Consider the following 17301-nt stretch of genomic DNA (forward strand, 5'->3'; position numbering starts at 1 on the left):
TGAAACTCTAGATGGCGCAGGTCGACAGGCTCTAACTCAGTCTGATTTAATTACATCATTATTCACATGGCACAGTTGATTGGTTCTATTTGCATCAGCCAGTTTACTGCTCAACATTCAAATACTTGGCCAGTGCTTGCTGTAGCAGTGCGCTTCAGTAACACTCCACCTTCCCCAGCTCCACCTGTATAGATCTGTTACGGGGGTAATTTTATATGCCACTTTATATATGCCGTATGTGCATCAGCAGTATTTTCTACAACAGCAGCATGTATGTGGATGTATTTTCAGTAGCAAGACTCAGAAGCAGCAGCAGCGTAGCAGATTTATCCCGCCAAGATCAAACACATTAACATTGCCATGTATACTTTCATGCTAAACTTAGAGAGAGTTGTCATCACAGAACTTGTACTTACAAATCTGATGTGGTGGTTCTTAATATAACTTAAATGCCATTTAATCATCCAATATATATAGATATTGCACATGGTGGACTTTCAAGGCATATGTCAAACAGCCATGCCTAACCAACAAAACACAATAACAGTAACAATCAACAACATTTGAGCCCAAACAGATAATTTTGAGTAGAGAATGATCTTCAGACAACATCAAAACAGTGTAAATAAAACTGAAAAACAATTAAACCATGCAAACGTATAAATTATTCATGCCCTGGTCCTGGGATTCCCTGAGAATACAGTACTCCATGTGATGCCAGCACATCAGACATCACAACTAGTTTACCACAACAGTGTCCACAGCTTGCTCACACTGTAAACAGCTTCATGGATTATAACGAGATAATTCATTTCCTGTTTGGTTGATGTGTAACTTGTGAACAGTTTGGTACATCAAAAAGCTTTTAAAAACTTTTGACAAGTCTAGTATTATGACAGATTGTACCAAATTTGGTGAAGACCTCATAAAAGCTGTAGTTAAAAAAATATGCATTCTCAAGATTCAAAATGGCAGAAAATCTAGTTGTCTGCAAGTCAAAATCACTTTGATGGTGCAAGAGAATTTGAGGGAATAACCTGCAAACTGGCAGCAGGATAGGTGTGCTGACATTTTTACAAAAGATGAGATATACGGTGACAGCAAGCACAAAGAATAAAGCAGACAGGATGCTTTCAGGGGATTTGCCATGTCGAACATAAGACCATAGTATTTAACACATCAAATTTAAAGTTTGAGTTAGACATGTAGTTTGAGAAAGAACTTATTAGGTCACAGATGATTAATTTAGGGACGTCTGTGTGTGCTGTTGTGTGCATGTTTTTGTGGAGAAGTTTTTCTAATCCCCTTGGTTGAAAATGGCAGCATCTGACCCATTAACTGTAGTAACTAATTTTCATTTTTCTCAGGCAATAGTGTGTGTCCTTCTTTCTGTCCAGAGGGACCGCAATAACACAGACCAAAAGGAGTGAAAAGGACCAATGAAACCGTTTTTTCATATGGTCCTTTGGGTTTGACTGAGATTAGAGAAATGAGAATATTCCAAATGTTGGCCAGTAACCCCATAGTGTCTTTAGGGAAATCAATACAGTTACAAAACAGACCAGGGTCTTAAATTAGGTCTCCCTTGGCAGTAGTGGGAATTCTGCTTTGACGGGTGGCTTTATGGTTAGTGCATAGCCTTATAGACCTGGTTTCAAGACACCAAAGACACCACTTGTTCAGGTAACTTCATATGTTTGTGTTCTGACTTTCTTCAGAGAAAGACTACAGGGAAAAAAGAGGACAAAAAGTTCTAACTAACAATTAAGAAGCCAAAAAAAACAACAACATATCTCCCTTGTCAATTTGTATAATTAGTGCTATCATCCACTGTGATTTTCATGCCTGGTGTGTTTCTCAACACATTGTTCATCGGCATGATGGATGTTGGATGGATGAAGCATGATGGATGTATCTTGCCTACTCATTTCCCTCATGTCACAGGGTTAACAGCTTTTCTAGAGATGTTTCTCTAGATAACGTGCTTCCTGCTGTGGAGATAATACATGCAAAGTATCTTAGTTTAACAGCATTTGGTCTCAACTTATCCTCACGTAAATTTTCTCTGATTCATCCGGCTTCTTTAGTTCAACCTCAGATTGCCTATCAATGTTTGGACAGCAGAGTTATATGCAAACAACCTAAATTAAATGTAATTAAATTGTCTTTCAAAGTATTGTTTTTCTATATCATATACCATATCCAAAGAAACACTGTAGTTAGCAGTGTGAAATAATATACATTTAAATATATAATATATATTCAATTAGAACATCGGAATACAAATCAATATTCTTTATTCCACATACATGTATTTTTTCTTTACTTTGAACTGTTTACAATCTAAATGATTCAACAACAAAATGGGAAACTACCACAACAAAGTCAGAATTTCTTACTAGGGAAGGAAAGTAAAAGAAAAAGAATAATAAAAAAAGGAATAATGGTAGCTTGACTGGGAATGGAGACAAAAAATATTTTGTATTTTGTACCAGATGAGGGGTTAGAGTCACAGAAATGGACAAGAGCACAACTATAAATTGTGTGTGTTAATTAATGTGCATACTTGGAGCAAAATCAAAGGAAAAAAAAAACATGAATTTCAAACATTTGAAAATCTTTACCTTGTATTAGTGAGTTTGATCTTAAAGGCCTTTGTTAATAAATAATCTCTATTCTTTTCCAGATTATAAACAAATATAGTATTCTTCATATCAGGAGAATAACTTGGGGTAGACAGACGGCACACATGTTCCCCGGAGTTACATTTCACACCTGGTAAAGCCCTTTGTCCTCCATCCTCAAACAGTTTGAGTAGTGAGATGATGGCTTGGTCACACAGTATTTCCTTCGAATCAAGGGAAATGTAAATTTTGGCGGTCATTGAATTTTGTGGACAATGCAACAAAAGAAAGTGTTTATACATGTTAACATACACATACATAACTGAGAATTACGTACATTTATGCAGGATAATGAGGGAGAGAACAGATTCCCGATCATCTGTTGGTCGCAGTGAGAAAGCATGTGCGAGCCTCGGCAAATAAGAGTAATACTTGAATTTTACAAATTGGTTCTGTACACAATTTGTGTTGGAGTGTTGGTGAACATCCCCTCCTACCAAGAGCGTTTCATACAAATTGAAAATGGTTCACTATTGACACATATTATTCCCCTTGTGCATCCAGTGAAGTCCAAGCTTAACCAAAACCTGGATTGAATCCAAGGGACTGTTGAGTTTCCTTACATTGATCTGAAGGAGTCCTGTTCCAGGTAATATTTGTGAAACAAAAATCATTGTAAATTCCCACTGGTATTACTTTCAATGTCTTAAATCATTTTCATGTTAAAGCGACGTGGCCCAGCACCCTGGTCCGCCTCCTCAGCGGAGGTCCCATTGGACTTTGAGCGTGGCACGTACTCAATATCAATGTTATTTTTATGTTTGCCTTTTCCTCGACTCCATACAAACAGGAGCAGGAAGCAGAAGAGAACCACTCCTAGGAATGTGAAACAGCCCATGGCTGTAGAAACTAAGATAGTCTTTAGGTCCAGGCCAAAGGTCACATTCGGGAGGTTGGTACCATTGGCAGTGGCATTGCTTGTATCCGTGTTATGCTGGGTCCTGTTGGCATACAACGAGCCCAGACTTTTCACTGCCAGTGATACCATAAGAGTGTCATTGCCTGCTGTGTTAGAGGCCACGCACATATACACACCATCATCCTGAACCTCCGTTGCCTTGATATCCAACGAGCCGTTGTTGTGGACTGTCACCCTGCCATGGCTCCTGTTGGTCAGGTGTCTCCGGCGTGGGGTGACCCAGGAAATAGTGGGCCGCGGGGTCCCCTCTGCACTGCATTCTAATCGGGCCGACTGTCCCTCCTCCACGGACACCATCTGAGTCCGATTTTCTCGGATCTTCGGCTTGGTGCAGGTCACGTAGTAGGATAGCAGGGTCTCTTTGAACTCCTTGAAGGGGCGTCCTTGGATTCCTTCCGGAGTGCTGCACTCGGGCTGGGTGTCCCCAAAAGAAACGGAATGGCGCCTTTGCAGCAACCACATGAGTCGGCAGTCACACACCAGAGGATTGTTGTTAATCAACAGCACCTCTAGGGCCTCAGGAGCATGGAATACCCCCCTCTCCAGGGTATCAAGGCGGTTGTGGGAGACATTTAGCGAACGGAGCCAGCGGATGCCCTGGAAAGCGTAGGGTTCGATGGACACCAGTTGAGATCCAGCCAACCTCAGCACACGCAATCGCACTAGGTCCTGAAGCAGGCCACCCTCCACCACCCTAATGCGATTGTAGGAGAGATTAAGGTGTGTGAGGTAAGGCAGGTGGCGAAGAGCCTGGTAAGGGAAAGTGGACAGGTTGGTGTTGGTAATAGAAAGTGTGGTGAGGTTGAGGCCATGCAGAGAATTAACAGAGACCACATCCAGCGATGGCCAGTTGTCAATTTCTAGGTGACGGAGGTGGAACAGCTTCTTGAAGGAGTAGGGGTGTAGAGTGCTGATACTGAGGTAGCGCATATGTAGGCTCACCAGGTTGTGCATGTGGGACAGGGCATCTGTGGGCACCACCGTCAAGTTACAGCGCTCCAGCGTCAGGCTCTCCAGTGACAATAGTCCACTGAAGGCCCGATGGGAGATGTAAACTAGCTCATTGTCTCCAACTTCTAATGACCTGAGGTTGCGCAGGTCCTGGAACATATAGTTCACAAAAATGACAACTTTGTTGTCACTGATATCCAGGTTCGTCAGGTTGGAGAGGCCGGAGAAGACGCCTAGAGAGAGGAGCTTGATGCGGTTGCTCTTTAAGCTCAGTGTGTGGAGGCTGTAAAGCAAGTTGAAGGCTCCGGGCTCAATGTAGGCAATGATATTCCCACTCAGGTCCAGTTCTTCTATGTGTGGATAGGCAGCAAAGTCATCAGGGTTGACCGCCGGAATGCGATTCTTGCTGAGATCAAGGATTCGTGTCTCGGTTGGGACTCCATCAGGGATGGCGTTGTAGCGCTTGCGGTGGCAGATGACAGAGCGGCTCTGGGCGGAGCACTCGCAGCGGGCGGGGCAGGCCAGAGTGGAGCCCACGAACACGGCCACCAAGGCTAGCCCCAGCAAAGGCTGCCAGCAAGACACGGCTGTGTGCAGCATGACTCGACTCAAACAGTCCACCATACTGTCATGGCTCTAAAAGAAACAGAAAAATGAAAAGTTAGTATATGAACTAACATGTTTTGGCATATTATATTGCATAGAAGCCATAAGTAATATACAGTTAGCATCTTTAACAAAATAACAAAAATGTCTAAACTAGGGACTTAATCCCATTTACCAATACTGGTTAGTGTCTTGTAACATTATATGCACAACATGGATTCAACTAAAACAGCAGGAGACACCACTCAATGGACTTGATGTGAATTTGTTTGTATTGCCCATAAAAAAACAAAAACTAGCTGATCGGTGTAGCCGGTGCATGGATTGATTTGGACTTTCCATTACATTTCTATTTGGTTTTGCAGTTTTCATAAAGCTCCTTTTTAAAGCGAAATCTTTTTCCACAAAAACTATGCTCATTAATAGTAGGTTACAGTATTATACATATACTATAAAATAGTTGTTCAAAGTAATTGTTAAATACATATTCATTGAATGCTAATTTAATTTTTAACATTCATAGAGCGTTACTTAGAGAACAAAGACCATAAATTACTCAATTAACTTAAATTAAATAATTAAATAAAATAATATGGTCTTATTTTCCAAGTGGACAGCAGCATAAATTATTTTGGTGTTTGAAAGATTTTGTTCATTATGTCCACAGAAAAAACATTTTCTTATCAGATTCAGCCTTGAACATTTAAAAAGTTTGGCTTTATTTGTCCTAATCTCTCTTTTAACTTTCAACAAATATACATCTACATTAATAATCATTTGTACAGCACAAACACATATACAGACACAAGACAAACCAGAATTATAAGGATTTCCAAACTGTGCCCTGGCACATCATAAATATAAATAGTTGGAGGGCACAATCCACTGGTGCAGACATTACAGATGCAATTATGTAGATTATTACAAAGGTGGAAAAGATGAGTAAATGAGGCCTCAGAGGTTAATAAAACACATTTACTGATTTTTTAGACATTCACCTTAATACGACCTCTGCACAAGACTCAAAACAAATCATAGTTGAATCATATCAATTTTGTCCTTACATCAACACTCATCCAGGATCTGTTTATGTATGTGAGTCTACCTCTAAATGAGAAGCTGACTGCATGTGAGACTAAACACAATAGCCAGATGACAATAAAACATGCAACTTCCTGTTTGTGAAACACCTGTACCGTTTCTTTTAAACTTGTGACCTTGATGTTGGACACTTTCTGTTGTCACTCTAACCTTTGTCTAATATTATTCTCAGACGTTCATAAAGGCCTTGATTTCAACCTATTTTACATTCTGTGGAACTTGGTGGTCTTCATACTCTTCAAAATATAATAAACTGTCACGGTTCATGAAATAACTTCCTTGAATTCTTTTAAACAAATTTACTACTTGACATTTTTATTTTTAACCCCTCTTTAATCTACCTGGCTCTATTGTTATGACAACCACCTGATGGACAAAATCAAGCCCCATCCCCAAATATTACTCAGTGAATATTCTGTTTAAACTGGAAATATGTCAAATTAGTCAAATGGGATGCAAACAACATTTCCTTTGACTTCAGAAGCACTGCCAGTGTTATTACTCTTCTCTCTTATTTGGGATGCTTTTTTTTTTTGGCTCAGCATCATGTGAAACATCTCACTGCAGTCAAGTCACAGTGGTGTCTGCCTGTGTGCATCAGCGAAAACAAGCACTCACACATGATGCACGTGGAGACACTTTCATAAACATCCTGCAGTGTGACTAAGTGTGCATGAGTTTGTTTGATTGTTTATGTAAATACGCAGTTTCACAGTCACATTTGAAATTGAGATATCTGTTTGTAAGTTCATGCATTAACTTCTGCACTTGCACCGCATTTGGTCTGAACTCACTTACATTGTGGGATGGGCATGTCAACGTTTGACCTCTAGAGGGCAGGTTTGCATAATAGGGCGAGTGAGTCCATAACCAAACAAGGACATAAATAATAACAGATTTAATCAAAGAAGTGCCATGTATTATTAGTGCGTTCATTTGTAAATTTAGACAATATTTAAATGAACTAAAAAGTAATTTGAAAATTAAAATTAGATAAAAAATGAACATTTCCTGGCTATTTGTAACTTGTGCACTGTAAATTCTACATAGGAAACTGCAATACTATAAATGAAGACAATATAGCATCTAAATTAATATTACAATACAAAACTTTTGCAGCCTTCGGTGAACAGTACAAATGAATGTGTGTCAGGAATGCGTCATGAACTAGAGTTTAATGATGTAAACATCATTTTTTGATTGTTCCTAAGCATTTGGCAAAGATAAAATTGTAATGTTCAAGTAGAAAATGCAAGAATTAGTATCTGCAAAGCTCAACGATGAGTAGTGTGTAAGTGTGTGGGTGTGTGTTGGTGAAGCAGACAGATTGTGAAACAGGTTGTGAAAAGTGCACAGACACAGCAGCTCATCTGGTGTGTCATAGGCCGCACTAAATTTAAAGAGAGAAAAAGAGGTGCAGAAACCCCGCAGGCACAAAACACAGTCTTGGCGAGTTTTAAAACATGTATATGCACTCTCATTATACAACGTGAAATGCCACGCATCCGCAGAGAGCAAATTGCATTTGTAGCAAATGTACAGTCTCCTCTTGCACGTAACAGATTAATTGGGTGCAAGTGGTGGTGGTGACAGGAGACTTATACATGGATCTAAATATTGACAGTATTTTCCCTCAACCCAGAGAATGACCAGTGAAACAGAACAAAAATAACGAAAAAAAGAAGGAAAAAAACATTACACAACTGTTCCTTGTTTAGACAGAGGATCTGTTTTGCCTGACCAAAATATATGCTAATCATCACAAAAAATGTATTCGGTGTCCTGTTTATTTCTGGCTTTTTTAGCGTTGCCAATTATGCCCTGAAATTAAACAGAATAGGAATAAATGAGACTTTGTATGATAAGACGAGAACACATTCTCCCTCATAGCAGGCCTATGTTTAGATTCCCACAATGAGCAATTTGAAGCGTTAAGCTTGTGTTGACATGCGTCTCCAAGAGAGCAGGTGCTCACAGTGAAGAAACGCAAACATGACATCACCTTGTTTCTATCAAGAGTGTCATTAGATGACAAAATTAGTCTTTCTTTCGCTAACATGCTCATACACACTGATACTGACAGACCAGTGTATACAAACATGCATTTACACATCCAAAGACACTTCACTACTTCATATTTAATGAACCTTTTACTGATCTTATTGGTTATTTCCCCCAAACTGAATTTAGTTGCTTCTTTGTTAGCTATTCAATACCATATTGATCGTCACTATCTGGGAAAGTTATATATGGAATCAATTGGTCTTTTTTCAAATTCACACAACACATTTGTTCATGAATCATGCCTCATGATGTTAACACATTTTCAAATCTCAGGAGCTTTGGATAGGCTAATTACAGCATTCCACACAATTGTTTGAATCTTATTGTGTAGTGCTATAAATATAATGCTATATTTAAATAAAGAAGTAGGATTGGATGTGAATTAATCCACTGGGTTTAGACTGGATTGTGAAAATTTCTTTGTATCGCTGCTGAAAAAACAAACAAAAACAAAGCAAAACAAAACCAAACAAAACAAAAGCTGATCTTAGCTAGCTTAAAATGATCTCCCAGCCTAAGCTGGTCTTCAGCTCGTCTTCAGCTGGCCCACCTGTTCTCCCAGCCTGAAAATTGTCTAAAACGTTCACTTGATTGGCTCTGTGACTCTCTCTTCTCTCCACCTGTAGCTGGTGTGTGGTGAGCGCACTGGCGCCGTTGTCCTGTGGCTGCCGTCGCATCATCCAAGTGAATGCTGCACACTGGTGGTGGTTGAGGAGAGACCCCCCACATGATTGTAAAGCGCTTCGGGTGTACAGCAATACACAATAAAGCGCTATATAAATGCATCATTCATTCATTCATTCATTCATTCAAAAGTCTCTAAAACAAGCCAACAGACCAGCCTAACCAGCCTAGAAAGCTAGCAAACCATCTTGTACCAACTAGTTTAAGGTGTTTGCTTCAACAAGAATATGACAGGTGTTTATAGAGGAGAGGTTGAAAAAAAAGAAGGATCGGTGACATCAGCTGACACTGAAAGTCATTATGATGACATTTTATGAAGACAAACATTTTTTTGCCTTTGGGAAAAAAAGTGCAACAATTAATCGCTCACATTATTTCCCTCACAATCGCTTCAAAACATGTATAAAGAAATTAAATAGGGCCAATTTTGATATCACGACTTTAAAGCCTGACATAATCAGTGCATAGAAAACTAAATGTGGTCTATGAAATATCTAACTTGACCATTTTATAAATGACACGTGATCTTCTATAAGTCATGATGTATTTTGCTTGCCATTCAATTCACTTCATTTACTCTTCTATATGCTGACATGTGAATGCATGCCTGTTAAAGAGATAGGGAGAGAAAGATAACATTTAAACACCTGGGACGTGTATTTTGTCCTGACTGGGTTGTGATCGGCTTACAGTGTGTGAATGGTCCTCCCTGGCTCTGTCAACCAGACTAGAACTGAGTCTAATACCCTTACATGGGCTCTCCAGCATTTTCCGGTCTTTTGCTCTGGTAGTTTTAGGCTTTAGATAACAAACTGGACTCCTGTGCAATCAAGCAACAAATGTCAATTTTTAGCCAGGATGTGCTCTATCTCCACTCAGAGACTATCTTGGTTCTTCTGATGTGGACCACCATAATGTGATGGATATATTTTGTTTATTTCACAATGAAGAAAAGGCTTGATAGTTAGACTATTTCTCCAAAAGGCCACTGAGTGAACAAGGTAAAGGGATTATGGGATGGAAAATAGTGTAAGCTCTGGAATAATTACACAAAATTAAATATAATCATGCGGAAAGAATGAGGTACAGCATAGTTGCATGCATGGTCACTCCCATATTAGTATTTGAATGGAGACAACTCTCAGTTTGTCACTTGTCCCTCCTTTTCTTAGCCATAAGACACGTTACAAGAGAGTATACATGATTTTTAAATTAAAATTAATTAAATAAATACATTTATCAATATCAATATCCAAATAGATATATGTTATATATCTTGTTATTTTGTTGCCATAAGAACACCATAAAGAGAGCGTGAGATATTTTCCACTCACATTAACACATATACACAACACACCTGTCTCAGCTGGACACAAAGCTTTGGAGAAATAACCACCTCACACAAACAGATGTGTTAGAAGTACAGCCTAAAAATAGCAAGTTTTTTTTAAAATCTTTTCACACTTGTGAGTGTTTTTCAGAAGACACCACATTACAACAAAGGCAGAGAGATTTCCATCCTGGTGAGCGTAGCTCGTTTGCTATATGCTTACTCTAATAATTCAAACACATATGGATTTTACAAACAATGCTTTGTTGTTTTAGGTTAAAATATTCCAGTAAATATTATCAGCAGTGTCATAGATTTCTTCGTTTACCAGCTTTGTCCCAGCAGTAAGCTCAGTGTTCACATCAGTATAATTGTTAACGTTATTAAATCATTGCTTTATTGTAATGAGTCTCATCTCTTTAACGACACTACCCTGAAGGAAAGATTAATTAACTCGGAGGTTAAAACAGAGGAAGGGTGAACATCTAACCCTTCATGTTTGAGCGGGCTTGTGTGATATCATCACAGCCTTTGGTAATGAGGAGTCAAAGAAGAACCCCTTAAAAGTTTCCTCCAGCTCATCTGTAAGGAGAACTCCACAGATTTTAACAAAATGTCATCTTCTAGGCTGAGAACGGCTACAGCAGCTTTGCCAGTATAAGGATATCGTGATGTCACATCTATTAGCCACTTTAACAGTGTTGTTGGAGGTTCAATAATGTCAGCATTTGAGAAACTCTCCAGCAGGATGTTAAACACCACATGCAGTGGTTCATGAAAGTGGACAGGAAACCCCAGTGGCCCCTTGACCAAAATAAATCAATTTCTCCTACTATTGACTCAGATTTACAAAGTTAGTTTCTACACATAATCCAATCAGAAGCACCTCTGCACATACATTGAAAATACCAATACCAGATTGACTAATGCGGAAATGACAAGTTCATCGATTCCTAAATACACAACCATTTAATCCAGTGTGGCTGACATGGCAAGGGGAATGTGCTTTGATCCAAGATATCCTCAGCAAAACAATAAATTTAACTGGAATTGAACTGTAGTAACAGCTGGATGCTTTTGTAAAAACAAATATTTGTTTTCTAATATCTGTATTACTAAGACTTTACTTTATAAAGCACAAAATAATCTATATTTTTAAATAAATAAAGAAAACATAAAAAAATACCAACCCCAAAATTTAGAACAGTATTATATATAATGATAATAATAATATTAATACATTATAATGAAAAGCATTTTCCTATTTTATAAAAGCATATATTATACAGTAATACATTTATTCATTTCTTAATGGGACAGAACCGATGGGATGGTAAATTGCATCATTTTTGATGACTCTGCTTTCGAAAGCTGTCTCTGACCTTTCTTTATTTATCTGTTTTTTATGAGGTGATTTTCATGCTGGGTAACAAAAAGCCCCGAAGAGCAATTTACAGTTTTTCACCACCCCATGTGAGGGGATCCAATTGCTGCGGCAGCACAATCGGCCGCCCCCGCTGAGGAAGTGAGGTGGAATCAACATCTCTGACTGTGAGAATCAAAGGCAAAATCTGAAAACCCCACTAATTATGCTGCGACCAACCATACACTTCACACAGAGCTCATCAGGAGGAACGAGCCTGCGTTAATTAGTGATAAAGCAATAGACGAAGAGAGATGCTTCTCTTGTTCGTCTCATCGATAACCCTCTGTTAAGAGTGCAGCCTAGAAGTAGAGTGAAACTCAACTGCTATTTCCTTACGCCCATTCTCTCTTTTCTGTCCGCTTCAGTGATGTCTGCCTTTTTTACCCCTCAGTAAAATAAGTTTAACTTGTGCATTTTGTCAAGAGTATAGGTGTGTTTAATTAATTGTTTTAAAGAAATAGTACCTATGCATTCACATCCAGAATTCAAAAACCGTTTGGCTACAATGTCTTTTTGGCTTCAATGATGTCAATGCACAAATTTGGTTTTATTTTTTAATTAAGTAATTAAAAGACTTAGGGATAGGGCTGCAACAACTCAAATCAATCAATAAATCAATAAAAGTGATAATGATCGATGAAAATAATTGACAACTCATTTAATTATCGATTAATTGTGTTTGAATGCTAATGCTAGTCATGTCACATTACAGTAGTGAATTTCTGACCAAGCTGCTGTGGAAAAAGTGCACAATGCTTCAAAGAAACACAGTTTAGCATTTAGTTTAACGCGGCTTACCCAGGTGCTCTGGCAGATGTGTGCTGTTTAATGCATTTTGAAATGTGTTTTCCTCAGCACACAAGTAACATTTATATCCTTATCTGTAAATGTTAGAAAAATCCTTGAGTATTTCCATTTTGTGTAAAGATTCATCCCCCTGACAGCAAGCAAGTCTCCACTAAACTAAGACTTATTTCTTTGAATTATGTGCGCAGTAATTCTGACTAAAATAAATATTTTGGTATGTTAAGTAGAAACAATTTTTACTCAGAAATTGCTAGTAAATTTCACAAACAATTCCAAAGAAACAGCAAGTAACATTTGAATTAAACATGACATTTTGAAGCATAAAAGCTGAAATAGTGTTTTTAATTTAGTGATTTTAACTTCTACTTTAACTAAAGGTTAAACAAACAGAGTACCCTCAAACACAATGACAACTTTATCATTTACATTTAAACACATTGAGCAAAAAAACACTAACTAATGTTAATTTAAAACAGAAGATGTATAATTTCTAAGTTCTGGCTCAGTATGTGGAGCTCGAAATCCTCAACCTTTTAAGCATAGTTCCTTATGGTATGACTCCTTTTTGTATAAAGAGCCCTGCTGTGAGACTCGGAGGCAAAGTGAGGCTGGATCACATTTGTAGGTTTATCTCTCTAGGAAGTCCTAAACAATGAAAATTAATGGCTTCTCGGTGCCGTTCGACCACAATTAAAAATTATAAAGTCATAATCATATTTTCCTCATGGTTGCTCAAGTTAATATAATTAATAAAGTTAATGTGCTACATAAAATGCTGTTAAAAGAGGATAAACACACAGTAGCAGCTGAACTGGCGGAGGGAGAGAGAGAGAGAGAAATGCAAAGTACATGCAATACAGAACTGACTTGAATTAGCTTTTAAAGGTAATAGGCAACACTTGAATGCTTGGCACAGCTGGTCCACCAGCACAGGCGCCACACAAGTCACCTTGCACTCGAGTCTTAAATGCATTGTGATAGTGCAATTTGGAGTGGAGGGCCTCTTATGAACGTCATGGCTTTCTCAGTTCTCCTTGAGAGACATATCTTCGAGATATAGAAAGTACAGGAAGGCACTTTCCGCATATGCAGTACACTTTGCTGTTCCTATGACTTCTACTAAAGTAGTAGAGGAACAAATCCCATGCTTTTATTGTGAGAACTATTGTATATTTAAATCTATATATAAACATTAAAGGTAGCTGGTTTTAAAGATCCCCTTAATGGCTCCTTGATATATCTAAAAACATAAAGTGTAATCATTTTGACAATTCGTATGTACATATGCATTTGATGTACAAATTTATCAGGGATGTGAAGGTATGAATTACAAATACTCATGTTACTGTAATTAAGTCGTTTTTTAAAATCAGAAATTTTACTTTTTGAGTAGTTTAAAAATCGTGTACTTTTACTTTTACATGAGTATGTTTTAAGTGATGTATCTGTACTTTCACTTCATTATTATCCCTTTGTTTATGGTTGTTATATGCTTGTTTTAATTTTATTTTTATCCATAAATGTGATTGGATAGGGAGAGAGTAATCGGTCTCGTGACTCTCGTCAAATCAAATTGTGCATAGAAAACTTTAACCGCCAATTGCTGATAATCATGGCTTCTGGAAGCGCATTCTTCAAGCAAAACTTCAGTTGAGTTATCAGCATCTTCCTCTAATATGTAAATTTCGTATTTCTGCTTACTAAATTATATGTATATGCTAGCCTATCTACAGGGCCTGAAATTTGTTGTGAGGTTGCAGGTATTTTGTGCAATGTTAATAACTCCTACATTCATAATGCGGTAAATTCCGCTCCCATGTACTTAAGTATATAGAGTATATATATAGAGTATATAGAGAGATGCCTTTCTCGCGTGCGTCCTGCAGCAGACACTTGGAGAAGTTGGCAGCTTGTTGACTCCTGATGAGTTTGAGCGCACAGTGTGCACTGTGAAAAAGTGTGTTGGGGACACTCTAAAACACTCGGAATGTGGAAAAACAGCTTACCATGGCTTAATGTACTGAAACTGGAGGACCAAATTCAGTATGCACCTTATTGATGACCCATGGCATTATTATAGTGCATCTCTGCACATTTAGCAAGTGCACTCGTGCAAAATCATTTTTCAAGGTCATTTTTTTGTTCCATTCAGTCGTGGATGCTGCTGATAGAGCAGCTTATTCGCCCAGACTGCCGCGGCCCCGCAAAGAGACGTGCACTACAATTTATGTTTAAATTGTAACATAAATTATCATGTTTAGTGTGTGATGCTGAACTCACGTATGAGTTTCTAATGTTTTTTTTGTATTCTTTGCACTGTTCTAAACATTCATATTTTATGTGCAACAAAAGCATGCTATGGTTCAGTGGCCTTACACCTGATTTTAAATAAACTTTTTCAAACATTAGGATTTAAATGGTGATGTGTGCACTGAGAATAACTCTTTCATCTTTTCATCACTTTAATAGTTTTTCTGTGTTGTTCTGATGTATTTTAAATAGTTGGCAGTCAAAATAAATGCTGGATGATAGATTCTTCATTCTTTCTGACAAACAACAAAAGATAATGTGAATTACAGTATGTACAGTACAATACACGACAAACTAACATGGCAAACAAGAGGGCTTAAATACTTAGACAAAGGGAACACATGACAAAACCAACCAATGAGCAAACACAAGTAAAGAACAGGAATCAATGAATAAATAAAACAGATGACCACCTGACAAGACAATGAACCAATGAGAACAAGACACATGGACTAAAGGAACACATGAGGGCAAGGAAGAAACATGGCTACAGCAAAATTACATGACATGGAGACATGGAAACATGAACACAAAACAAAACCTAACGTGACAGTTTTCTAAATTTTTAAATTGCAGTGTACAGCGTTTATTATAAGGGTACAGAATCTGCAGCTCAGTACTCACTACTCATGAGTACTTTAAAATTAGCAACTCTTTTACTCTTACTCAAGTGGTTTTGTTGGACAAGTACTTTTTACTCTACTCACACAAAATTTTTGTAGAAAGTAATGGTATTTTTACTTGAGTATATCTTTCAGTACTCTTTCTACAACTGAAAACCATTAATTCATTTTTATTCATGCCATATAAAAATGGCAAAAAATATTTACAAACAAACATTTATACTATTATATATATTTTCTGAAGGTTAAGCACTGAGTACTAGTCTCAAAGGGTAAAAAAAAGATATAGGTGAGATGAAGACAAGAATAATTGTCTAATGTTATAGCATCAGCGGTTATGCTAATATTTCCCCAAGGCAGCGTAAAAGCTGTTTGTAATTACAGACAGTAACAAAGCTAGCCGGCATATCCAATACTTCAGAAAATCTAAAAACAGAGAGGAAACAGATGCCTTCTGTTCTCAGCGTGAATACATTTGGAGTGTCAGCAGGAAGCAACAGCAAGCGTGTGTATAGCCCGCGTGGTCTCAGAGAGGCTGGGGCCGTGTGGGAAGCTGAAGTGTGTATCATGAGGTCAGTGTGCGCACACTCATTCTCTGAAGAGCTTTAGTCATAAACGTGGGCTAGACTATATTAGGAATACATATGGGGTGCATGATCACAACACTTGACTTTGATCAACAGGAGAGACAGGAAGGAAAATTGACAACCTCCCCACGTCCCAGAACAAAATAGTACAGACCTGATTTGAATGCAGTAAGATTTTGGAAAGTTAGATTATGACAATGAAGTCTGTCATATAAAAAGGTCTTCCTTCCCTATAGGATGTATGCACACATGTGAGAAGAATATCTTTCAAATTACATCTTGTAGAGTATGAAATTATATTTCCCAAGGAATGAACTGCAAAAATAATGAAACTAGAGGCATCAAACATTAATGATGCTTCAAAACAACAGCTCTCTAGGTTGCCTCCTCAAAACAAAGCACCCGCTCCATCTCTCTCCCTCTTCCACATCCTTTAACCAAGACTAAAATGAGAAACAGCCAGTTGGAGATATACAATCCCATCCGGAGCCATTATCATTGGTATAAGAAGTGCAAACATTCAGAGAAGCTCATAATCAAATGAAAGGAGCAGCGTACCAGCTTTTTCCGTCTCTTCATCCTGCCCGAGCAGTGCCTTTGACAAGCTCTCACTAATCCCAGCTGGAATCCAGCTCAAACACAGAATGGTCCTCCATCTCCATCTGCTAAGACTTCTCCTCTTTTCTCTCCTCCAAGCTCCCTCCCTCTTTCCCTCTTTCCCTCCTTCTTTCAATCCAAACAAACAGAACAGTCACCAAAAACATAACCTTTAGTCAATGCAATTACAGGTTAAATGGATGAAACCCCCCCCACACAAAAAAATATATGTACAGTATGTATCTATGTATGTATGTACACACATATACATTTTTAATAATATAATATAATATAATATAATATTTTTAAAATAATACATACGTAAATATTTTTCCATAAATTACAAATATTTACATTTAGATCAAGCACATTATTTATCTGAAAGAATTTTTAAATCTTATATGTATTCATGGTGAGCCTCTTTAGTAGAATTACTAGTCAATGGCCTTCTTAGATTCAGGATGTCAGGCTGAAGTGTATGAGTGTCTTGTTCATTTTTTAATGCATGTTGCAGGCATTAGAGACACTCTCTCTGCATATCAATCACTTAAACAGAGATTAGCATTTCATTTGAGAGCCATTACCGTAAAAAAAAAAAAGTTAAGTTAAACG

General features: G+C 37.9%; 1 protein-coding gene across 1 annotated transcript in view; it reads right to left on the bottom strand.

Moving 5' to 3' along the window:
* Positions 1–2659: 2659 nt before the first annotated feature.
* LOC107567926 (leucine-rich repeat and immunoglobulin-like domain-containing nogo receptor-interacting protein 2) overlaps positions 2660–17301 on the bottom strand; it is a 175238-nt gene continuing 160596 nt past the window's right edge. Inside the window, exon 3 of the mRNA XM_016253728.1 lies at positions 2660–5190. Within this exon, the coding sequence (XP_016109214.1) occupies positions 3331–5178 (1848 nt within the window). The 5' untranslated portion in view covers positions 5179–5190 and the 3' untranslated portion in view covers positions 2660–3330. The remainder of the gene's footprint in view (positions 5191–17301) is intronic.

The sequence above is a fragment of the Sinocyclocheilus grahami genome, unplaced genomic scaffold, assembly GCF_001515645.1.
Source record: "Sinocyclocheilus grahami isolate Dianchi unplaced genomic scaffold, SAMN03320097.WGS_v1.1 scaffold1197.1, whole genome shotgun sequence".
In the NCBI taxonomy this organism is placed as follows: domain Eukaryota; kingdom Metazoa; phylum Chordata; class Actinopteri; order Cypriniformes; family Cyprinidae; genus Sinocyclocheilus; species Sinocyclocheilus grahami.